The 25,556-nt window shown below is 46.0% G+C and overlaps 1 protein-coding gene across 1 annotated transcript in view; it reads left to right on the top strand.

Moving 5' to 3' along the window:
- Positions 1 to 25,556, top strand: part of LOC121861101 — a 56,558-nt gene that overhangs the window by 18,630 nt on the left and 12,372 nt on the right. The window contains exons 6-14 of the mRNA XM_042358662.1: positions 5,884 to 5,973; positions 7,305 to 7,400; positions 9,031 to 9,267; positions 9,387 to 9,570; positions 9,690 to 9,825; positions 11,573 to 11,707; positions 12,538 to 12,628; positions 12,959 to 13,170; positions 13,443 to 13,615. Of these exons, the coding sequence (XP_042214596.1) occupies positions 5,884 to 5,973; positions 7,305 to 7,400; positions 9,031 to 9,267; positions 9,387 to 9,570; positions 9,690 to 9,825; positions 11,573 to 11,707; positions 12,538 to 12,628; positions 12,959 to 13,170; positions 13,443 to 13,615 (1,354 nt within the window). The remainder of the gene's footprint in view (positions 1 to 5,883; positions 5,974 to 7,304; positions 7,401 to 9,030; positions 9,268 to 9,386; positions 9,571 to 9,689; positions 9,826 to 11,572; positions 11,708 to 12,537; positions 12,629 to 12,958; positions 13,171 to 13,442; positions 13,616 to 25,556) is intronic.

The raw sequence follows: 25,556 nt of genomic DNA, 5'->3' as shown, positions 1-25,556 counted from the left end.
TCTACTCTACAAGATTCTTCTACTAATGCTGATACGACTAGAGGTACTGGTACCTCATCTCCCAGAGTCTGTTCAACAATGCCTCAAAAGGCTGCAGCACAAACGCCTCCCTCTCTGAAATCTGACGCTTCTTATCAGATATTTCGGGAATGGCGTCGACATTGGCAAGACTATGCAACAATGGTTGACCTGTCAAGTTTACCACAGCCTAACATATGATACAGCTTCGTATGTGCCTGTCCTTAGACACCATGTACTCTAGAGCACACACTTCAAGTGCCTCCTATGGCAACTGACTGTAGAGGCCGTGCTTGACAAGTTACAGGAACATGTTAAGGGACAGTGCAACGAAGCACTTAGAAGAAGAGAACTCCTCCAATGTAAGCAGCTTGATGGAGAATCTTTTGATGCATTTTTTGTAAGGTTGAAAAGATGTTCAGAGGAAGTTGATGTTTGTCCTGGAAATTCTCAAGTTTGTGAAGAGACAACTCAAGACAATCATTTTAACGGGTATTCGAGATGAAGAGCTAGTTCAGCGTCTCATTTCACTTGACCCCACTTCCTCCCTTCAAGATGTTGTTACAATATGTCGAGTGTACGAGGCCGCCAGGTGTGCGACTTCAGCTTTACGCTCCCAACCTGACCAGGTGAGGGCGGTGTCTTCCTACAGAAAGGGTAAGAAGCAGAGACTTGACCTCACCCTCCAGCTACACCTTCAGCAGCAGCTTTGTGTAACAGCTGCGTGAGAGCATGATGCCGCCCAGCTGCTCAAAGCGTGTGCAGAATTTGCGACCGTCAGGGTCACTGGGCTTACAGTCAAGTGCCCTGCTAGCAAAGTTCAGTGCAGACGTTGTGGTCGTGTGGGCCATTATGACAAATGTTGTAAGACACAGACGGGACACCACCAAGGATCCAAGAAGTCATCCTCAGGTAGTGCTGGCACGCCCCCTCCTTCTGGCAAGCATCAAGGCGCTGTGTCCAGTCGTTCCGGCCGTCGTGTACTTTGTTCCACAACACGACGCCCCAGCACATCAATGTCGTCATTTCTCACGGTAACTTGTCATCCAGTCTTCAGATGTTACCTGACACTGGTGCTGACGTCTCGGTAATTGTTCCACAACACTTAGCAAGTTTGGGAATACCCCGAAGCAACCTACAGCCCCCTCCTCAGACAACGAAGCTGACAGCTGATGGTTCCAAGATGGCTCCAGCTTTGGGATCTTTCTGGGCTACTCTTACCTTTGGTAAGCAGTCTTGCTCAGCCCGGATTGATGTTCATGATGGGATCCCGACTCCGCTTTTATCATATGGCCATTGTCAAGAGTTGGCCATTATTTCCAAGGAATTCCCCAAACCTATTTTAAAGGTCACCCATGTCAACAGGTTGAAGGAACTCCCTATCTGTACTAACACGTCCCCTTCTGATGCAAGAGCTTACCTTCTCAAGGAGTTTGCTGACGTTGGTTACGAAGAAATCTTTAGAATACATACCACTCAGCCGATGGTGGGTCCATCTATGAAGATTCCTCTTAAGGATGGTGCCACACCTTTTGCCATCCACACCCCTCGTTTGATTCCTCACGCCTACAAGGAGCTAGTTAGACAAGAGCTTGACTCCATGGTTGCTCAGGGAATCAAGCCGGCCGGAGACGAACCTTCACCTTGGTGCCACCCTCTCGTCCCTGTCGCCAAACCTCGTGGTGGAGTACGGATCACCACCAATCTATCAAAACTTAACCAGCAAGTTTCCCGTCCAGCCCACCCTTCACCCACACCCCTTCGCAGCTGTTCGAAGCGTGGACCCGAAGGCGAAGTTTTTTACAACGATGGACGCCTTAGGTGGTTATTGGCAGATCGAGTTGGCCGAAGACGACCAGCTTTTGACTACATTCATCACACTATATGGAAGATATCAGTATTGCAGAGGCCCCATGGGATTTGCCGCTACTGGCGATGCATTCTGTCAACGTGGTGACGTGGCCCTTCAAGGAGTCACGAATTGTGTCAAGATGGTTGATGATATCTTACTCCACGACGAAGACTACTGTGCCCACCTCTCCCGGATATATGAAGTTCTCACCAGATGTCGAAAGTACGGGATTACCCTCAACGCTGACAAGTTTGTAGTCGCCGCTCCATCAGTGAACTTCTGTGGGTACTCTCTCTCAGCATCAGGCATCGCAGCTGACCCGGAGAAAGTAAGTGGGATCGGGGATTTTCTAACCCCTGCCAACCTGACAGACCTCCTTTCTTTTTTGGGTCTGGTCAATCGGCTGGCTGAATTTTCACCTGAGCCCCAGGAGGACATTCCTGTGGACCCCAGATCATCAAGAGGCCTTCCAGCGAGTCAAGCAGGCCCTCTTAAGTCCACCTGTCCTCGCCTGTTACGACCCAGCCCTACCCACCGTCCTCCAGACTGACGCCTCCAGACTCTACGGCGTTGGTTACGCCATTCTGCAGGACCATGGCGGTGGACAACTCGGCTTAATTCAGTGTGGATCCCGGTTCCTGATGGACGCCGAGACCCGATATGCCACGATTGAGCTGGAGGTGTCTGGGCTATGGCGAAGTGCTGCTTCTACCTGATAGGACTTCAGCACTTCACCCTCTTTATGGATCATCGCCCTCTTGTACCTATTATCATTCACTACTCTTTGGATGCAGCAGAGAATCCTCGCCTTCAACGTTTGAAAGAGAAGCTCTCGTCTTATCTCTTCACGGCTGTGTGGCGTGCGGGTAAGCTGCTGTGCATCCCGGATGCCCTGTCCTGCGCCCCTGTCAGTCGCCCCACCCCAGAGGACGAGATGTTGTGTTCTACAACTGCTGCATCCCTCAAGTCATTAGTCTCATTGAAGGCCGTCTTCACATCAGAAGTCTACAGCACTGGATGCAGACAAGACCCTTGAAGATCTCTGCACTGCAGCCCGAGCCCACCCTTCCTACATCCTGCTCGTCTACTGTGTCCCAGGGATTTCCATCTAATCGACAAGACCTTCATGAATTGCTACTCTTGTACTGGAAGATACGCGAGGACCTCTATTGTGACGGAGACCTCGTCTTGTATGGTCCACGAGTAGTCATTCCTGCTGCCCTACGCCGCCGTACCTTGACCCGCCTTCACGACAGTCATCGAGGAGTGCAGGCCACCAAGCGACGGGCGAAGCAGACTGTATTTTGGCCCGGAATCGACGGGGACACTGCAAGTACCGTCCGTGCCTGTGAGCCGTGCCAGATTCTGCAACCCAGCCAGCAACAGGAACCTTTAATGTGCGACGATAACCCTTCGAGTCTGTGTCGGCAGACTTCTTTGCAGTGGCAAGTAAGTCCTTCCTCGTCATTGCCGACCGATTGTCTGGATGGCCTGTTGTCGTCCCCTGTGGTAGTGATACAACCGGTACTGCTACCATCCGGAATTTCAGACTACTTCACAGAAGTTGGTGTTCCCCTCCGTCTCAGGACTGATGGAGGACCCTAGTTCACCAGCCACGAGTTCCTGGACATCATGGACCGTTGGGGAGTCCGTCATGTCGTGACCTCGCCCTACTACCCCCAGGCGAATGGACACGCTGCAGTCAAGACTGTTAAACACTTGATCCTTAAGGTATCACCCTCAGGAAATATCGACTGCGAGTACTTCGATCGAGGTTTGTTAGTTACGCAACACCCCGAACTTCACCGGACGCTCCCCATCCCAGGTTCTATATGGACATCATCTCAGGTCTTGTGTTCCTACCCACCCGAAGTCTCTTTCTCAAGAATGGCAAGCCAAGACTAAAGAATGTGACCGCTGTGCAGCAGAACGCGCCACAAATGTCGCTGCTCGGTATGACTGTCATGCCTGCCCCCTTCCCAGGATGAGTATCGGCCAGCAGGTCAGGATTCAAGATCCGGTATCTCACCGCTGCGACAAGGTTGGGGTTGTCATGGGTGGGAATGGGACAACTGGCCGCCGCCATCTGGCCGCAGCCCAGTTTGGTTAGGTTTGGTTTGGTTAGGTTAGGTTGTCAACAAAAAGTTCCATATGGCGGCCAGTCGGCCGCGGCGAGTTTCCCGCGGCCAGTTGGGCTGCGGCCAGATGGCGGCGGCCAGTTGTCCTAGACCCGTCATGGGTATTGGCCGGTCCAGGGACTACCAAGTGCGTCTTCCTAGTGGTAGAGTATGGTGGAGGAACCGTCGTTTCCTCCGACCTGTGGAGCTGCCTAGTGTTGACCCTTCCCCAGTAGAGTCTCCACCTTGTGTTTCTGCTCCCGTACTCTGCAGGTCCGAGCGACTCGGAAACAAAAGGTCCGCTCAAGATGAAACTGAGCGTATAGGGGGAGGGAGGTGTATAATATGGACACGCAGTACCTTAAGCAGTGTATTCTCATATTACTCTATTAATTATGTATAGTAAAGTATTACAGAACATGAATTAATACTATGTAATGTTTCCATTTATTATGCACCATGTTAAGTATTATCATATTTACATATGTATTCGGCTTGTGAACTCTGGCATCTGTGCATGCCAGTGCGGAGTGATAGAGTAGAGATCGCTAGTCCTTATGGCGTGGAAGCCAGTCTACTTGTTTCTCTGTATTTGTCTCCCGTACGAGAATAAGAACCTATTTTCAAGATAACTAGTGTTTGCCTGTACCATCAGTAGTGTCGAACATTTTGGGGGTATCTATGACAAACAGATACACCATCTATCAAATCTCATCCCACGTTCTCTAGCTACTTAAAGATGAGTTTGTCCACTCGCTTTCTTAATGTCCCTAAACCTTCTCCTGTACACTTCTGGATCCATTTCCACCGTCTTCAACACTGCTTCTTTAACAGTCTCATAATCCTCAGACACGCATATGCCTCTCTGGTCTCGCACCTTAATTTATTCTGCACCAATATTGCCCAGTCACTTTTGTCCATTCTTTTAATAGTTGCAACTTTTTCAAACTGAATAAAGAATCCTCGGCTTCTTCCACAAGCTCCGGTAAATGACATACTGTATTCTCTTATCTCCATTTCCTCTCCTTGTACCTGTCCTCTCCTCTCCTCCTTCTTATTTCCTAAGTTTTACTTCATCAGCCTGTATCCTCTCCTTTTCTCTTTCTACCTCTAATTGCATTTTCTTAAATTCTAATTCTAATTTTAACGTATCCATTGACACTTTGTTCACTAGTATGCTTTTCTCCACTAAAATTGCCAACCCCTTCAACTGCCTCCAATATTGAAAGAGACCAATTCATCAATTAACTTTCTGCATATATGTTATGACCTCAGAAATTTCATATGTAAATGCCTCCTCACGTAGTTCCTCATTACATTGTTACAAAAGGTGTACGTCCTGGGTTTCCCGTAATTTCTCGGCGATTCCTGCCAGGTTTCCAAATTTTCATAGTAACCCCCTAACCTCACTTTTTTTTTATACAAGTATTAACACTTGTTTACAGAAATCTACAGCACACTATAGCACAGTACCTAACCCTCAAACACTTCGGTACAGCTTCGTTATACTGGATTTAATCAACTCCTGGACACGGGCCCCTATGGTACACCTCACACCCTCTTCTAAACCTCACTCGAGGATGTAGTCAACCCATAGGCCCATTAGATCAGAGGAGACTGAAATAACAGCTTCTGTTAACAGATTGTTAGACACAGGCCCTTACATTACCTTTCTGGCTAACCTCTCCTGACAGGTGTTTATTTTGGTGTCGGTTCCTTCAAAACTGGTTTAAGTAAAACACGGCGGGTTGGGCAGACTGACCAATAATATCGGGTGAGCGATCAGACACTGACTGTCGCACTACAGTAAACAAGGACGGTTAGGTCTTTCATTAGTGTTGGTCTTTTAAGTTGTATGGCGTGAAATAAGATGTAAATTTAATGTATACTTTTCAGGAGTGTTCGAGAACCAGTGTGCCGAGAACAAAGAGAGTGTGTGCTGCTTCTCCCCGACCTACGATTACTACATTCAGAATAAATTTGGCGGTGAGAAATTTGTGTAAATTTTAGTATTGAATAATCAGACTTGAGTTGGTAGTGTGTGGTGTAGGTAAGTGTGTAGTTATCATTATAGATTTTTGTGCGTTCTAGATCAATAAAAAACGCCAATTAAAACTTAAGAATAGAGAGCTTTTAAGTATTCGAAGGGGAGTTAAGGCGGTCCATACCAATGTTATTGTTCACTAGGCTGTGGAAGATGGTAGGCGTCTGTGTTCACTACACATGCTGCTGGGTAGTGGGTTAAGGGTTATAGCTTAAGGGTTAGGGGTTTGTTGTTTAGGGGTTGTATGTTATGGTCAGGTTTGTCGTATTCGCTTTGTCTCTAAATGATGTGTAGTGGACTAGTGGTGCTGGGAGGGAGGTTACTCTATGGTTATTTTATGTACTATAATTCCTTTACAAATATAAATTGTAGAAAATTTTAATTCTACGGTTTATAGAATTAGTAGCCTGTTTAAGCGATTCAGAATATTCCTTAACTTAATATCCGTAAAAATTTAAAGTCCAGTGTTCTGCATGGCATAATGCACAGTGGTGCGTTGTTGTGTATAGTGAAATATTTGTGCTCATTACCCTCAACTTATGTTTGTAAAATATTTTGCATAATTGTATGAGCAGGGCTGGTACTTGATGCTGAAAATTGTCCTGTATGTTTAACTATTTTTGCAGATTAATGCGAGTGATTTTATGAGTGCTGTTAAGACTTGTAGTCCCCCGGGGTACGGGGTTTCGCGAGTCACTGGTGGGCATTGGAAGTGTGGGGATGTTTGGGTTTCAGTGGTGGTTACCTTCTCGAATATGGTTTGAGTATTGTATATTCAGTGCTGCTCTATTATTTGTGTGTAAAGTGCAATCAATTGTGGTGTTGTAAAGTGGTTTATGGTTTATATCCTGCACATTTTCGTTATTTATTACGGATTATGTTTATTCTTTAATTTATTCATTCATTATGTAACTTGCACACTTATTATGGCAAACTTTTGCTTGATATTTAAATATTTCGTGGTTGTATAATTCCCAACCTTCACTCTTGAACTGTTGTGATAAAGTAAGAGGGCTGTAATTGAATCCGTGACGCACAATTTCGTTCTTGTTTGTTTAACTTTTGCATTTAACTTTGTTTGTCGTGTATTGTAGTAACATGAATTTTAAGAGCTAAATATTAAGGACGAAGATGTGCGGAGTTGCCAATTATTTTTGTTTGTGGCAGATGTGCCCTCCTTATTATAATCACCTTTAAAGTAATTGAAGTTGCTAAGTTATGGCATAACATAAGCTACTGTAGAGATGATTGACGTGCTTTTCTGTACTGACAGGTCCTGGCTCGCACAGCATACACGGTGCTACACGGAGTCAGTGTTGGATGAAACTGAAGGGCAGCTACAAATACCCGTTGGTTCAGTGTGATAAGGGTAAGATTCTCCGCCAGTTTAGATAAATATTTCTCTCTCCTCCCCGAAGGTTGGTGTTATTTTTCTGGCAGGTCACTGGCTCTTGCGGTCTGTTCTCAGGCCAGGTCTCCTTACTTTCAGCCATGCACCTCCAAATTAACTTTTTTTTTTTTTGGCACACCCCCTACATCCTGTGTAAGGTGAAGGGCAGAAGCGTTTACAGCGTCCAACAGGGAAGCCTGTTAAGTTCATGCTTGCCTTTGTCTCATGAGTAAGGGCGTAGAAGCCTGAAGAGTAGATGGTTTGTCAAAGTTATTGGAAGCTCTAACTTTTCCTGAATACGAATTCGCAACTTTCGATTTACAACTGGTACCTACATTACTGCTAGGTGAACAGGGACCAATGAGGGCTAGGAAGTATGTCCAAACAACTTTTCCACCGGCCCAGGAATCGAACCCGTGGCATCTCGCTTGCGAGGCAAGAGTGGTACCGTTTTACCATCGGCGCCCAAATTGTCAAAAAAGCTTTTTACACGGGTGTATACGACTTCCCATTGACCTTCACTTGTCTCCCTTGTGGAGGCTCGACCTGTGATGGCGTAGAGCGCAGGTGAGTAAACCTTGCCGACGCAGGACGCTGGTGGTAGTCTCGTGATAACAATCGGTAGGTTGTTTGACAACCACCAGAGTCTCTCTCTGACCTTCGCCTCCATGCTTCATTGAATATGATTACTAGTTTCGTTCATAAAAATTCTGGCTATTATCATAGTTAAACTGTATGGTGTTAAATTTAGTTGGGTACTTGTGAGGACCTCCAACTGAGAGCATTAAAGGGTCTCCCATCTAGCCGCAAGTTGAGGGGAATCGGTCTACTTTTACCTCATCTCTGGCTCAAGTATGAACATGGGTGAATTGGTAAACATTTGACATGTTTCAAGAGTTGAACAGTTGATTACCCAAATTATATTTTTACTGGTGAGAAGTGACGGTTCACCTCCAGCCGTTGCGTAATGCATTATTAACCTGTAAGAACCAAAATGTGATTTGTTGACATTCCTTGATTTTTTCTTCAGTTATAAATACGCTAAACGTTTGAGATGACGAGGACATTTGTATGAAAGTCTTGTTAATATTCCCAATAGCTGCCGAGGTACTGAGCTGGACATAATGGCAGGAAGAGAGCAGTATTAACGAGTAGAACTAAATTCTGGAGCAACTCGCCAGTTCTCCTGGAAACCCATACACTGCTCCTGACTGTCCGTGATGCTGACTAAAAGACTGACGCCAGACATACTGTACATAGAAACGGTGCTGCGAAAATGCGCCTGGAGGCCTGCTTACTAAACTATGGTGGTAAATATTAGGCAGTGTTTATACTGGCCCCGACCCTTGTTACACCAACTGGTATGTACCGCTGATGGGTCCGTTATATTAACACCTATAGATAAATCCATAAAATTTTAGTTATAAATGTAAACGCATTGCTAGTGTAGTAAACCACGGGATCCGTGTGGACCACTTCTCGGGGAAGGCGTTCAGTGATCCTCTGCAGTGACTCGCTCATCAAACTACATAATACTGAATGTCAAAATGGATGTAACAAAACCACTATCAATTTTGTTTAAACTAATTCTAACCTGGTACTGTTACAGCACTTCACAGAGTGGGAGACTTGCACCCACTTCCCCAGCCGGTGAGGATAGACTCTTCCTACTTCTACTTCTCCAACAAAAAATGTCTGGGCGAGCGTCGGGCGGTCATCTCGAGCCGTGAGGTGCATGACTTCATCTTCCGCTATATGATGACGGAGGAGCTTCATGTGGAAGACAGGAAATTCGTCATTGGTATAGACTACGACATCGAGGATGACCAGTTTCACTGGGAAAATGGTAACCTGAAATCTAAGTACTTGTGAAAATTTGAAATCTTGTTGTATACATAATGGGAGCAGCCTTGTATATAATGTGCTAGTCAAATAACGTACCCTTACCTTCGTGGGTGTTTACAGGCAAGATTCTCACCTATTACAACGAGTCGTACTGGGCACAAGGTCAACCAGATAAACAAAGCAAGTTGGATGATCGCAGCTGTGTCGCCTACATGAAGACAAACATCAATTCTTATTCCTGGTACCTCCTTCCCGCCGAGGACTGCTCAGATAGGAATGTCCTCACTGTCTGTGAACTACCCATGTAAGTAATTACTACATGTGATGTCATTCACGTGATAATAATCCTAACAGATTTATTCTGTATTGATCAGCGTTGATTGTGCTTTTTAAACAATATTTTTTGACCTACACGTTTTCCAGCCGATCGACAAATGTGGTGCCAACAGAAAGGAAACTAGAGTGCGGCCAGCGGGTGGAGCGTGGAGTGCTGGCCAGGTCAGGATACAGCTCGACAGAGTACTACGAGGAGGCCCAGTACGGGGAGTTCCCTTGGCATGTTAGTACTCGACCAGTTCTTACTTCGTTATTGAACACTGTTTAGTAGGAACAGTGTTTGACTATATCCTCTCGGGTCTCGCTGGATTCTTATTTACCAGAGCGAAACCAACGCCTAAAGGCTTCATCCTGCAACTCTAACCACGCCAATACACAGGCTGGAAGGCTGAAGATCCTTGCTGCCAGCGCTGGCATTCCTTGTTTGAGAAAGGTGTAAACAATCGTCGGCTTTAGTTATAGCTTTACTAAATCTAAAACTAGATTGTTAATCAGCTTCTAAAGCAACTGGTATCTAGACCATATTCATTGTGGTTGTACAGTAGTCCGAAGATCCCACAACCCGTGTTGACTGAGGAACCAGGTACCCACTTCTTTATATCAATCCTCCGTGATTTTTTCTCGGGACTATATAATTTAATGCAACCTTCGCAGTCTCTCCCTGGCCCTCCTACCCTCAACTTTGCCCATTATTATTTATCACTCATCCCAAATAGGACCAAGAAATCTGTGTGGGCTTTCCTCCACTATTTGTTGACGTACAAAGGCGCCGGATACATACACCACCTGATTAACCAATGCGTGCGGCTGTGTGGAAGGGCCAACACCTGGGATTGACCCAAAACAGCAGAGATGTCCAGGAAGAATTGTTCTGCCCTGTAATGACGAGGATCAACTCCCGGTGGTTGTCTTTAGTTGTGGGCCTCTTGTTGCCTCGGCTTACTTGGTACAGTAGCTGCCTTTGGATCAGAGAGTCGCCTGGTGAGATTAAGTATAGCTTCACTAGTATAGCAAAGTATACAGGCATGTGTTTACACCCTGCCGTCTCCCTTGGGGGCTTATACTTAGTCTGCTCTTGCTGCTTTTGGTGAGAAACGTATATGCATGACGTGGTGGTCGTCGCTTGGTTAGGACAACCTTTGAAGTGACCATCATTAGTGTGGATGTGTGAGCGTAAAGGTGACAATTCGATAACAGATCAACACTGGGCTACACCACGAAGTCCAGCCATAGCTACAGGAAGCCTTGCTAAGTCTACACTTATTAAAGTAAGGCACCTGGCTCTAACCTCGGGTCACTCCAGGAATCTTGGCTCCAATAACCTGAGGAACTTTTATAAATGTTAAAATAGATGTTCTCGGTATCAGCAACGCTAGGATCTGCCCGAGTAGTAAACAGATAATGTAGGCACTAAACACTGAGGAAATATGGTGAAAGTAATATGGCAAGTTGATGATCAGAACCGGATTGTCTCCTCCCAACTAGTGCCTGGTATATTGTACAGCATATAGTCTATCGGTCTTTTTCCCCATACCTTAGTTCCAGAAAAACGGTCCTAAAAGATGACCTTTACCCCATTAACGTAACTGCTAAAGTTATTGGTAATGACGATAAATTGGATGACTAGAAATCATTAACCGGACCTTAAGTCGATGTTGGTATCGTGCTTGTTAATGACGAAGTTGTGTAACCGTTAATACAACTTCAGTTAGGATTACCCTTTGCGCTTACCTCACGCCTCCTGACCTCTGCTGCTGTTGGCAGATCAACTTTGTAATTTAACAGGTCTGTTTCTCGGGTAGGACGAGACTAAACTCATCCCGACACCTTGAATGCGTGTATCAATGAACCGCTATAATCTTTCTGGCCCTGTGATTGAGTGATGTAGTTCTCTCTGTGATGTTACTTTGACGTTGATTAATCCTATATAGCGAGAGCTGTAGTGGCATAAACTAACCATGTTGTGGCAGGTGGCGGTGGTGCAGCCGAACAACTATCGGGAAGGTGTGGTGATGGTGTTCGTGTGTTCCGGGGCTCTCATACACCACCAGTTTGTCCTCACGTCCGCCCACTGCGTCAGCTACACTGGCAATAGAGACCTTGCTGTAAGTACTCCCCTACACTAACTTAGTAATGCAGTTTACAAACCCCTAGACACTTAATTTTATTCCCCAAAACTAATAAATAAACATAAGCGGGTTTAAATAAATTTTCGTGTTTAACTGTTGGGAGGTGGATGGTTGTGGTGTGTGGCTGTGTTTAACCGAGTGGTGGAAGGTGGGGAGAGATGGATGCTTGTGTGTGGTTGTGTTTAGCTGCGTTGCGACCTGTGGTGTAATGGTCCGCATGTTCTCCTCGCAAGCGAGCGAACCCGGGTTCGATCCCCGGGCAGGGTGAAACTATAGGCAAGTTTCTTTACGCCATTTCCCTCTGTTTACCCAGCAGTAATTGGGAATCTGGATGTTAATAGATCTGCAGATTGTGTTCCGGGGTAATGGTTAGCCAGTGCAGTTGGCGAGTTGTCCGGTCTTCTCGGACTATTCTTTGAAACTGGTTGTTGTTGGCGACAGCTTCTACACCATAACAAATTCACGCTTAGGTGGCCCTTGGGCCGGCCATCCTCGTTACGAGGGGCAACCATTATTATTATAACGTGTGATGCGAGGTGGGTGATTGTGGCTGTTGGACTGGATGGAAAATTTACCCATATGCTGTATAATGGAAATTTAATTATTTTGAACGTCATAACAGATAATGTATCAGTTTGTGAAGCTGACGGAGTGATAAACACCTGTAGGCGAGGAACATGGGGCACTAATAGCATCCCTGTGTCGAGTTTTAATATGAAAGTCGCATAAATATTTAGATATAATTATCATTTAACCCAAAGCAATTGTACAAATCATTTCCCCAAATTCAACTCGACATCTGGCAGGTGTCATTTGGCGAGTGGAACTTGGCCGAAGACGCCAAGCAGATCCTGGACACAATGTTGGTGTCGGTGGCTGACGTCATCATACATCCCGGTAAGCCTCTGTAAAGATTTGTTTTAGCGTCCCAGGAGTTAACATGTAGCGTCGCTTGCTGTAGGCGTGGCAACAGCCGGCTATGAAAAGACTGCTCTTGAACATTTGAGGCCACAGACAGTTGTGGTGCTCGGCCACCACCCCTCAGTAAGGCGGTGTAGGTTTGGAAAAAAATGTAAGAGCTTAAAAGTGTTGTAATAAATGATTTAAACAAGAAATTGAGAGAATGCAGTGGTTGCTTTACACTTGCCAAATAAATATCAATCCTTTTTGATTGTTTTGTTGACGTCCACAAGTAGAGAAGGACATTATTTATGTGATGACTTTCAGGATTCGCTTCTATCGACTCCGTGGTGCACGATGTAGCGCTGCTGCACCTGGACCAGGTGGTGGAGGCGAACTCGTACCCACACGTGGGGCTGGGTTGTCTACCCTCCCCTCACCTCTTCTACCAGAAGACAGGCGCCTGGGAGTGTTTCACAGTTGGTTGGCCTGAACACTCGCGTCACGGAAGTTCATACTCCTTTACCGATAGTTCAAAGGTATCTTTTTTATATAATTATATTAAATTACAGCAGATGGAAATACTGTCAAATACTTGTCACTGAGGAATTTGCCTGGGTCTCTTGAATTAGTATCCCGTAAATCTGCCTCGTGTACGGTGAAATCTTGGAGCTGATGCTTTTTTTTCTTCAGTTTATAGGAGCCTGGGAGGCACAGTGATTGTAAAAGCTCTAGAAGGCTCTTAATTTACTACCAACTTGTGAACGATAATGTCCTGTTATCATTGTTTATAATGTACTGTATTTTTCAGCGTGGTAGAAGGGTCTTGCAGCGTATAGAGTCTGACTTTGTGCCGAGGATTCGCTGCCGTAGTCTGACAAGGAGCTACTACCGGGCTCTGCGCTCCCAGAAGCCACAACAATACGGCTATGACAAAGAATACGGCTATCATCACGCCACCTACGAACACCACAGTTACTTCGAGTAAGTACTTTATCATCGGCACATTAAAGAGGCACACACCAAGTATGAGACTGAAATTTACCAGTTAGAGGACCTGCATAAGACCCTTGTATGTCGAAACGACTATTCCCAAATGTTAGCAGTTATCTACGTCTGTGCATAATCTCATTACAGCGTAGTATTTAAGATATTAGTCTCGCTTGAAGTCAGTGGAAAGTGGTCCATGTTCTCTTGAGTCGCTGTAATATTTGCATACTGCCAAATGATTTGTAGTTTGATTACTTGGGGATTTGCAACTGCCATGCCAGCTTTTCCCACCCTGTGTGTTGGTGTTGGGGAAGGGCTTCCAGCCATGAACTTTCGTTTCAACATGTCTTCTGATAACTGGGTCACCAGAGCTGTTCCCATCCCTGGTCTCTGGGCTGGCACCCTGGGTGTGCTGATGAATGGGGTGACCTCTCACTCTGGTTTTACATCCTTTTTTTTTTTTTTTCCTCTCCCCAGAAAGGTGGGGTGAAAGAAGATTAGAGGTGGGGGAAGGAAGTTAAAGTTCTGATATTGAAGAAATTTAGGGGGAGGTAGGAGAGGGCGGGCTGACCACCTAGCTAAGCTAATGGTGTGTTAGGGTTGTCATGGGCTAGCTATTGTCTGTCGACACAGGCACCAGACAGCTTACCTTATTCCATATATGGGTGTTTTGAGGGCCTCGTTTCATATTCCGCCGACCCTACTGGCGGATGCTGGTCTAGGGAGGGTGTCTATTGCCTGGCCGTATAGATCGAGGGTGGTAATGGACCTTTTGAGATTTGGTAGCTTTTTGGGAACCTTGTATGGTTGTTGCTGCTATCTGGTGGGAGTCTTTGAAGGAGTTCTTGCTCTGACCAGGATGTGCAGCTGCTGGTTGATGGGTGTTATTCTCAGGTCCATATGTATCTCGGTTCTGGTGAAGGGGGTATCTTTCACCTGTGACGAATCTTAAGGCTTCATTTAATGAGTGGTGCTCATAGTATGAAGAGGTACTGCTGTTTTATGTTAATATCGGTATAATAAATGTCACCAGGCGGAGTTTTATTTTCTTGGGTATTGCTTTAAAGCAGTATAGTTTTCTCTGTTCTCTTCTTGCCTTTTCCTTCCTGGTGTGGATATATGCAGGCCCAGGAGGGTGCCTCTGCTTTTGTATTCTATCTGGGCATTATTGGGTACTAATGGATAGGTTTTCGTTCTGCATAAGGGAATCACTGAATTTCGGGGGTCTGGTTTGGGTTTTCCATTGTTTTTCGAAATTATTTACCCGTTCTAATTCCCGCCTGGTGTTGTCGACCTGTAACGCTCGCGATTTTCCTAGCTGTGTTATTTGAGTGATGTCCTGTGCATACATAATATCTTCGTTACCTTTTCTAGTGGGAGGCGGTGTCACTTGTGTAGATATACATATATAGGGTGGTAGAGAGGACGCTGCCCTGAGGGACTACGCTCATGAGTGGGAAGGTCTCTCCCGTGTTGTCCTACCCCCAGTCTGGCACTTCTTCCGTCAAGAAAGTTGCAAAGCAGTTTTTCGATGTTGGCGGGGAGTCCGTGTTGGAGGATCTTGTTTTTTAAACCGTCATGCCAGACTTTCTCAAATGCCTTCGTTACATCCCGGAGAGTTAGATTACATTGACTACCACTCGCTCTGGCTGTTTTCACATGCTAGGGCTATCACTGTTGTGGTGGACTTCCCTTTCCTGAATCCGAATTGTCTGCAGTTGACTGTTGGTTGTTAAAAGGGGATTTCTCCGACGGTTAATGATTTTTTCCTAGGATTTTTCCAGGTACTTCGAGGAGGAAGATCGGTCTGTAGTTTAGTGGGACGGTGGAGTTTTCCTTGTTTTGGTGGTAGAGTAATAATGGCTTCTTTGAATTTCGTTGGGAAGTAACCCGTGGCCAGGCAAGCGTTCATTGTGGTTCTCAGTCTCTCCATGGCCGGGTTGTTTATGTGGCTGAGGATCTCCTTGGTGATGCCAGGGATTTTATTTTTGGTATTGGCGATGGCTGTCGATTTTTTTTATTATAGATTTGTGGGAATAGTACCTACGTGGACCTTAAGCTAAAATGCTGGTCCACCCACTGCTGGGATAAAAGACCAGCATCTTTAGTTAACTGTACATCTCCACCACTAGCGTGGGGGTGGATGCTCGGTAAGAAACTGTAGGGTTTCTTGAGTGGTTGATGGTTAGCATTTTGGCAACCTTTTCTGCTGTGACAGGGGTTATGTTTCTCCTAGTTAATTGTTCCAGGGCGCACTATGAGGTAGTGCTGCAGTGTGTTTTCGGCTCCGCTGTTGCAGGTCTTGCACATGCGCTGCTCTGCTGGTACTTGTACAATGATTTCCCAAATGCATGGGTATCCTAGTCTCAGACGGTGGAAGTTGATTTCTTCCATTTTTGGTATATCCTTCAGGAATGGTGGTCTCTCGTAATTCGTGACCAGGTAGTACCACCTGGCCGATCGTGATACTGGTGTTCATCTTCAATTTCAATTGTTTATTCCTTGATAGAGGAAGCTGCTCCTAGTGCTGTCACTAGGTACCCCTGTACAATAACACCAGAAGCATCTGGCAAGTGTGACAAGTATATACAGTATGAATATTATAAAGGGGCTTACTAAAGCCTATGGAAGGAAGGAAGGAAGGATGGATTTTCCTTTAAAACCTAATCAATGTTATTTACATAATATCTGGCCAGTATCGGGAGGATCATCGTGTCTCCGTCAGGGGGTCGAGGTGTTAATCTTCTATGTTTGTCTATTTTCCACAGGGCAGTTAGTGTTATTCTTTATCTGCGCCTGACTGGGCGGGATGTTCATCTCAATGTTTCGCTATCCTAACCAGCCTTAGCATCAGCTCGTTCTTCCCTGGGATTCCGATATGATTGGGCACCCAGTTAATGATAACTTGCCGATCTTGTAGTTTTAAACGTTGCAGTAGTCCAATAACGGATGTTATGAGATGAATGTTGTCTATGCTCTCTGCATTGTAGCGCTTCAATAGCACATCGTGAGTCAGTGTGTATTACAATGCCTTGTTGACTGTTTATGGAAGCGTGTCTTAGGGCTCCAAGTATGGCAGCTAGCTCAACTTGCAAAGTAGAGCATCCATCTGAAGTTCTCCAAAGGGACGTGTTACCTCCTTCTATAGTGAAGGCTGCTCCTGCCTTCGTACTAGTGGTCTCTACAGAACCGTCTGTGTAATACACTGTACTATTGTGAGGTGTTAGTGCCTTCATGTTTCTCTCTGCTATCTGTCGGAGCTCATGTGGGTGACAGTCAGCCTCTCTTGTCCCAGTTTGTAGAATGTTGAAGACTGCTGGCGGGGACTCCCACGGTGCTGGGGTGCTGTAGTCTGGACTCCTTGTATCAGGTCCTTTGCTGAGGGTTCTTTCAATTTCGGTCGATTTACAGCGTCAGCTGCGCACAATAGCCATGTTTTCTTGTTAAAGACAACTGTTAAGGTTCAGTGCTCGTAAGAGTTCATTCTTGATGTCACCCTCCCGAGCCCTGGTAATCAGTTTTGTTGCAAAGCACGCTGTTAATCGTTCTGCTCTGGTTTGGAGAGATGTGAGACCTGTCTCCAAGGGTAAGTTTTCAATTTTTGTCCACATAGGTGCCTTGACAATGGCTCTCATAGCGTTATTCTGGGCAACTTCTAATTTCGCCCACTGCCCCTCAGACAGTGTGTTAAGAGCCGGTGTCGCATAGTCTGTTAATGATCGAATGGCGTGTATATATAGCGTTCTTAGGACTACATGTCCCGCACCCACCTTGGGTCCTGTCATGGCTCATCAGGTTGACTCTCTTGCCTATTCGGTCTCTTAGATAGTTTATCCGTGTCAAATTTGAGGCTTTTGTCAATCCAGATGCCCAGGTATTTGTATACATTGACCCATTGTAGGGCAATACCTTGTATTTGCAGTTGTCACCGGCTCATTGTGTCCAATCCTTATTGCTTTCGATTTTGGATTGATATCTTGAGCCCGAGGCTCTTACATTCTTCACTGATGAGGCCTAGTGCTCTTTGGACTTTGCTGATTTGGTTTCTGCTGATTTGGTTTCTGCCTTTTACTATCAGTGTTAAGTCGTCAGCATAGCATAGCAGTTTGGTACCCTCTTGAAAGGGGAGCCGACACAAGTTTTCCATGAGGATGTTGAAGAGAGTTGGACTAAGAACTCCTGCTTGTGGTGTGCCATTTTCCAGTCTTTTGTGATCTGAGACTTGTCCTTGACAAGTAACTCTTGCTGTTCTGTTTTGGAGATAGTCAGCGATCCAAGCCAGTAGGTATCCTTTGACGCCTTTCCGGGCCAGAGTGGTTACAATGGCTGTGCATTTGCCAGCTCAAATGCTTTCTCTAGATCAAGGAATACTAAGATTGCCTTATTTTGACCAATCGATCCCAGGAGAGTGGCCAAACTGTGTGCAGTGCTGAGACCTTTGGTGAATCCAGAGATATTGTGGTGAAGTGGTCCAGTTTTCCAGAGGAGTCGTGTAAGGACCATCCTTTCGGCGGTTTTGCCGATGCAAGCTGTTAGTGATATTGGTCTGAAATTCGGGGGATCATTGGGTTTGGGAATAGGAACAATGTTTGCTCCTTTCCAAGCTGACGGGAGTTTGCCTGCTGACCATGATGCGTAAACAGACATTCTGTAGTGTCAGCTTGTTCAATTGCATGTCTGACTACTACTCTCTCCATTCGTACTTGCTGTAGATGAAGTCTTATTTCAGGAGGTAGTTGAGCTGATGACGAGCGTTCTGCAAAGTGCTCTGCCAAGCGATTTGCTTCCTGTAGTGGCTGGGGGTGGGCTGGAGATCTGGGCAGTTTTCCCTGTTGCTAACCTGAGTTTTCTCCAGAGTTCACTCAGGCTGGTGTGTGCATTAAAGGTTGCGCACCACTCGAGCCATTTGTCTTCCCTAATTTTCTGAGTAATTTGACGAGCATGTTGAACAGCAGCTCTCAATAGTTTCACTCCCTCAGGGGAAGGCTATTGTCGGAGATGTCTTCTGAATGTGTTGATTCTGTGATTCTGTTCTGACTTCGTCATTGTAGAACCAGTAGTCTTTGTGGTGTCTATTTGTAGGGTTTGTTTTTGGTATTGCTTTCTCTGCTGCGTGTTGTATGGCACCAGTAAGGTCCTGGTTTAGTTGGTCAATATCTTCTGCTGGTTCATAGTTCGAAAACCATTTTTGGAGTTCATCTTGATATAATTTCCAATTTGCTTTAGTATTCCATCTGGGTGGAGGAGGAGGAGGAGGAGGAGGAGGAGGAGGGGGGAGTAGTTCCACCCTCGAAGTAGTTGTCGTTGCAAACTGGTCACTAGTTCAGTTCATCATCTATCTCCCACTGAGCTACTGAAACGAGCTCAGTGGAGATGAATGTGAGGTCCAATGTTCCTCCCAGTATGTGTTGGTTCCCCAGTATTAAAGCGTTATTTCGGTTACATCTGTCGGCAGTTCCACTAGGTGATGACCATCCAGGTTCATTGTTTTGGTTGGATTGATCGTTGGATGGTGGGCATTGAAGTCCCCAACAATGAGCACAAGTTCCTGTGTTGCTTGTGTCAGTAGTTCACCGGCTTCTAGTCGTTTGGGTGGCTGTTTATATATGTTGTATACTACAAGACTGTCGTTTGCCAGGTGTATCCGAACAGCTTGTGCCTCTACTCCATCTCCACAGTGAACTGGTTCTACTTCTGAACTGGGGATGGTCGCCCTGACGAGAATCATGCTGCCATGGGAGTTGGGCCCCTCTGGTACAGAGTACTGTTGGTATCTAGGCAAGCGGAATTGTTTATCTTTGGACATGAGAGTTTCTTGCAGAATGAAGACATCAATATATTTAGCTAAGGCTGCTGCTTGTACAGTATGCCGTTTGTTGGACGGGCCTTGCACATTCCACTGTGTTATCTTGAGATGACAAGGTGGGGCTATTCTATCATTATCTCCTCGTCGCTGGTGCTGTAGTTGCTCTCAGCGTTCATGGTTGAGTCGCTCTCCTCCTCGTCCGTTAGGAATGGTGGCTGTTTCTTGGGCACCTGCTCTAAGGGAGGAGTAGGAGGTGGAATTCCGCTTGTTTTAGGAGGTGTCTCGGGAGTGTTGTCTTCTCTCTTCAGGGTGCTGTCGCTCTTGTCTGTGATCGTGTTTGCTGACGGTCTGTGCTTGTTCTATTCCTCGTGATCTGTTGCAAAGGGCTTGAGGTTTCACGGTTTTGAGTGATCTCTCTGATGGCAAGTTGTTCTTCTTGTCTGATATCTGACTCGAGGGCGTCGTCGTCTGTTCCACTTGTAGTTGTGGAATTTTGGGGGTCAAGTCTTCCTGCATCTTTTCTGTGAGCTCTGTCATAACTGCATTTATTATATTTTCGGTGCTGGTATCTTATTTCTTTATTATAGTAGTCACTATCATAATGGTGATCTGCTTTATTTGTTCTTTTGTGAATGCCGCTTGTATTCCTAGCCCCAATTGGTCCCTGTTCACCTTGCAGTAAAGTAGGTACCTGTTGTAAATCGAAAGTTGCGAATTCCTATTCAGGGAAAGTTGTTGGAGCTTCCAGTAACTTGATGACAAAAAACGATCGACCCTTCAGGCTTCTACGCCCTTAACTCATGAGACATAAAGGCAAGCATGAACTTAACATGCTTCCCTGTTGGGTGCTGTAAACGCTTCTGCGCTTCACCTTACACAGGATGTAGGGGGGTGCCCAATAAACAATAAAAAAAAACAATGTCGCTTGTAGATTGGCAGGCTGGGGTGTATTCAGTTGGGTAGTCGCCTGAGAAGGTTGGTGTCCCAGGCAACTTTCATTCGCTCTCCCCTCTCTGGGCATATGCTCCAAGCGTGATGCTTCTTTCCACAATTTGGGCACTTGGCTGTCGTGGTGGTTCCTTCCTTGTGTTATTGAATACACATTTCTGTCTTGTGGCTTAGGCTGCAGATGCCACATCTCGCTTTTTTGTGGCACCTGGATTGGTGATGTTCAAAATCCTGACATTTGTAACCTCGTAGTGGTTCTGGGACATAAGGACGCAACTTGTAAGTCCCCCAGTTGCCTAGGTCTACCTCCTCTGGGACTGTCCCCTTGATGTCCACTTGCTTTGTCCTGACTCGTAACACATCGCTTTGCCTTGGTCACTTTTGGATGTTTTATGATGACTTCTACATGTAGTTCCAGAGGATATCGTATTAGGACCACTGGTGTTTTCTCCTCGGGGTCTAATGGTATTATCTTGACCGTCTTCCCGTTGAGATTGGTGACCTCGCTGAGGATCTTGGCTGTGTTGTGGGGGGGGAGAGTATCAGTTCTCCAATTAGATTGGGCTTCACACTGAACTTAATGTTCTTGTATTCTAGTTCCAGTGCTACCACTACCTCGTATGCATGGTTGAATTCGGTTTCTTTGGGAATCTTGTACTTCATCAGTCGGAATCGCGAAGGTGGGTGGTTCTGCCACGGGGTTGATTGCTGGTGACATATTGTCTGTCGGAGATGTTGTTTTCCTTCCGAGGCCTCGTGGCATTTTCCTTCCAATGGTTGTCTCTCGCTCGTCTTAAATCAATAAATTGACAATGAAGGCTCACTACACCTACCTAGTTCCTTGTTGCCCTAGGACCAGTGCCGTAGCCAACCCCCCCCCCCCTCAACGGGGGTCGTAGGTTGGTGGCTCTGGTTTTGCAACAGGACTCCCAAAAAAGGAGCCTACTCTACCCTATCAGCTAAACTCCCCGGCCGAGCTGACACCCCTCTAAGGGGCCCCTTTGTGGCCTGTCCTAACGGTAGTTCCCGCAGGGTTCGTTAATACTGTGAACATAAAACAGCGAAACAAGCAAGTCAATTCAACATAAACGAGATATCCACGTGAGAGTGGCGTGTGTGGCGACAGTAAGTCTAGCCAGGCGCCGACGTGAGCACGTATAAGCACGTGGGTCGGGAGTAACTGCGTCTTCTCACCTCACTGCTCATCTGACGTCGCTGGCTGTGTCGAGTTCTTCCGAGGTGATTGGTTTGGAGAGTGGGCTGTCCACTCCGAGCCTTCCATATGATTTCTGGGGAAGGCTTAGTGCGGTGTGTCCTGCCCCGAAGTTTATCAAGGACGAGCTCCTCTTGGGTACCATCAAATCCCTGTTCTCCATTTGTGATTCGAAAGATGTTCCTCCATATGTCCCTGAATATGGGTTCTTTGTCTTGGTCGTCATATATTTTACTTCATGCGTGGTCAGTAGGGTGACAATAAAAAGTGAGTTATTATTTTTAGATGGCCATTTGTCCAATACTGCGTACCCATGAAAAAAGAACACAGGCGAAATCCTGGGTCATTTGGACAATATTTAGAGGTGGCTCAAGCCATTTGAAGTTAACACTACTGAAATTATTATTGATTTTTTCTAATTTCTTTATTTATGAACCGATTACTATGAAACTTTGCAGGTATATGTAGAATGCAAATTCAAATTAAAGTTGTTCCTAACATTTTTTCTAAAAATGAGTAATGAGTATTTTGGCTGGTGCAGCTATTGGCAATGCAGAGGGGAGGGAGAGGCGGGTGTCAGTCGGCCATTGCTACAGCAGTCAGTGCAGCGCTGGAAGAGTGGAAAATATCAGAATGTTTCAGCACTCAGTTTTGACACAACAGCTTCAAACACTGGGCACTTGTCGGGGGCATGTGTCATTCTGGAGCAGAAACTCGGCCGCCGTCTTCTGCATCTCGCGTGTCGTCACCACATCCTTGAGCTTGTTGCCGAGAAAGCGTATGTGGAATGCATGGGGCCTTCCTCTGGACCAGATAATACTCTCTTCTCTCGCTTCAAGCATAAGTGGAAGGACATCAGTCAAGATGACTACAGCCCTCTCTCAGACCTCCCTCCAAGTTTGTACGAGAAACGAGATGACCTCATCTGTTGCTGGAAACATCATCTGGGCAAGAAGCAGCAGCCACGTGATGATTACCGTGAGGTACTGGAGCTAGCAATCAGGTGTCTCGATGGAGCTCTACCCAAGTTTAATCTCCGACGGCCCGGAGCACTTCACCGAGCACGGTGGATGGCTAAGCTCATTTATGTCATGAAGATCCTGATTTTTGCTAATCAGTTTAAACTAACTGCTCGTGAGACATTAGGCTTGAAACGATTCACATTCTTTGTGCTAGAGGTGTATGTCAGTGCATGGTTCACGGCCTCCGTTCCATCCTCCGCTCCTGCTAATGATTTGCGGCTCCTCCAAGACCTGTCAGAGTACCACGACGTCAAAATATCAAGAACATGTCTCACAGTCTTCGGTCGTCACCTGTGGTACCTCAGTGAAGGCTTGGTGGGTCTTGCACTCTTCGATCCACAAGTTAATGCAACAATGAAGACAAACATAGTTCGGGCAATCGTTGAGAGGAAGGCGACCGAGGATTCACCAAAACGTGCTGCTCTTCCTGCCACATCTTCCCTTCCCACAAAGCAGCTCTCAGACTTTGCTTCTAGAGGATCAAACTTTCTATTTGAAAGTCTCAAAATGAAGACTTCTTTTTTGTCCAAGGAACCTGACACATGGTCTGATGATGAAGACTTCAAAACTGGCGTCGCAGTTGTGGGTGGTCTCAGAGTCATCAACGACACTGCAGAGAGAGGGATTGCCTTGATACAGGCATTCAACAGCAAGATCACGAAGAGTGAAGACCAGCGTCAACATCTGCTGCAGGTTGTTGAAGAGCAGAGGCGGTCACAACCAGGGACATCAAAACAGGACCTTACAAGCAAAAAGCGAAAACAATGAATGGGTTGTCCACACCTCTCCCACCCATTGATGTAAGCGTGTTCACTGCAGTTTCATTTTAAAAAGGAATTAATCATTTATATGTACAGTGTACACAAACTTGCTCAATATGTAAATTTTAAAATAAACCGGCATATTATGAATATTCGTATTTTTTGCCAAAAGGATAAAACTTCAATTGACTTGAGCTACCTCTAAATATTGTCCAAATGACCCAGGATTTCGCCTGTGTTCTTTTTTCATGGGTATGCAGTATTGGACCAATGGCCATTCCATTTAATCAATTTTAGAAATTCACCCCTATGCACTATTGTCACCCTAGTGGTCAGTTATATATGATGACGCGTTACGGCTGCAACCTTTCAGTCTTGTAACTCGACGCCAGAACTCGGATGGATGGATGTATGGATGGTTGTATGGATGTTTGTATGGATGTTTGTATGGATGTTTGTATGTATGGTTGTATGTAAGTGAGAGTTGTTAAACTATTTCGGCCCATTGAAGTTTGCTTTGTTCCAGGGATCTTGCTTTTATTTCCTCCCGTATTCTTCTGTATGTATTGTAGCTTACGGTATCCCAACCATGGGTGTCTGCTCTCTGTTGTAGCAGTTGGAACTGGTTTGTGAGGGCTACGAGTTCTGGAGTCTGTTGTGGGAGAGTTCTGTTGCGTTTGAGAGGGGTGGCCTCCTGGTAGGCTGTTCCTTTAGCTTCACACCATGTGTTGATTTCTTCGTCTGTTTTGTTAACCGGCTGAATGTCTATGGTCTGCAGGATTGTCATGTCTTTGGCCTCAAGTTTGGCTGTAGCTTTTTCGTTGAATAGTTCCCAGTCGGTCTGCTTGGCGATCCTCTTTGGTGGAGCTGGTATAGTTTTTGGTGTTGCCGAGATGGTCATGATTATAGGTAGGTGGTCGCTGGAGGTTACAGGGCTTTGTTCAAAGAGATAGTTGTGGAAGCATCTGCCGTTTGTTATTGCCATCAGCTGCCGCCCCCCCCCCACTAGAGACTGCGGGGAGGGGGGGGCACCCCCACTAGAGACTGCGGGGAGGGGGGGGGCACCCCCCACTAGAGACTGCTGGGAGGGGGGGGCACCCCCACTAGAGACTGATGGAAGGGGGGCACCCCCACTAGAGGCTGCGAGGAGGGGGGGGCACCCCCCACTAGAGGCTGCGAGGAGGGGGGGGGCACCCCCACTAGACTGCTTGCATCACTTGTAGGGTGTGCCGGCTACAGTAGTCGGGTAAACTCCTTGACCAAACTTTTCAAGTTCAGATCATGAATTCGCGAAGATCATATTAGGACGAAACATTTGAGAATCGCTGGATATTACGTGGTCGATGAGGTTATATTGGGGGTTTAACTTAATAAAGGAGATCTTTTGTCATACATAAAAAAAATGCAAATTCTATAATTATATATGCATAGAATATAAAGATTCATTCTATATTTTGCGGATTCATGAAAGATTATTCACTGGAACCTGCACGCTTAAGTATCAAACTTGCCAATCACTAGCGCTCAATGATACAGAAGCTCTCTACCTCTGCTTCATCCACCCAATAACCTAGCGTAGCTTCTTGAGTTAAATTAATCGACTTCTTGATACTGCAAGATACTGGTCCTTGATTTGTTGCTTCGTGTACTGCATCTGACTCCTTCTCGTGCGCCTTCCTTTTAGCGGTTCTGCTTCGCTCTCGGCATGCCCCTTTATCAGCCTCTTCAGCAAGGTCTCCTTTTTTTTACCTTTTTCCTCTTCGCCACTGATCAGCTCGTTAACCACTAGGGCGGTCGGTCACGTATCTTACACACTGTTGGCAAGTACTAGGCATGCACTGGCTCCTGAATGTGTCTGAACCTGCTCCAGTGTTATTCTAGTCTGGTCTTGAAAGGGCTCGCACTCTGTGCCGTCACAACACTGTGGTAGGTTGTTCCACGACTTCATAACTCACTCCGAAAAAGTTACCCCCCTCAGTTTTCTGGACTTGTGGCTTCAACCTTAGAGGGGTGACCATTTGTGGGGGCGAACATCCGCTACCTCCAGGTATGGTCACTCGACTGAGTAGTGCCCTTTGAGATGTTTATACACCTCAATTCTGTCTCCACTTGCCCGTCTGTAGTACAAGCTAGACAACTCTAATCTCTTGGTAGCTGATGTGCCTCTTTCTCAACAATGGTGTTA

Source organism: Homarus americanus, unplaced genomic scaffold (assembly GCF_018991925.1).
Source record: "Homarus americanus isolate GMGI-L3 unplaced genomic scaffold, GMGI_Hamer_2.0 scaffold52806, whole genome shotgun sequence".
Classification (NCBI taxonomy): domain Eukaryota; kingdom Metazoa; phylum Arthropoda; class Malacostraca; order Decapoda; family Nephropidae; genus Homarus; species Homarus americanus.
The sequence above is the reverse complement of the archived record's forward strand: the minus strand, read 5'-3'. Positions and strand labels throughout refer to the sequence as shown.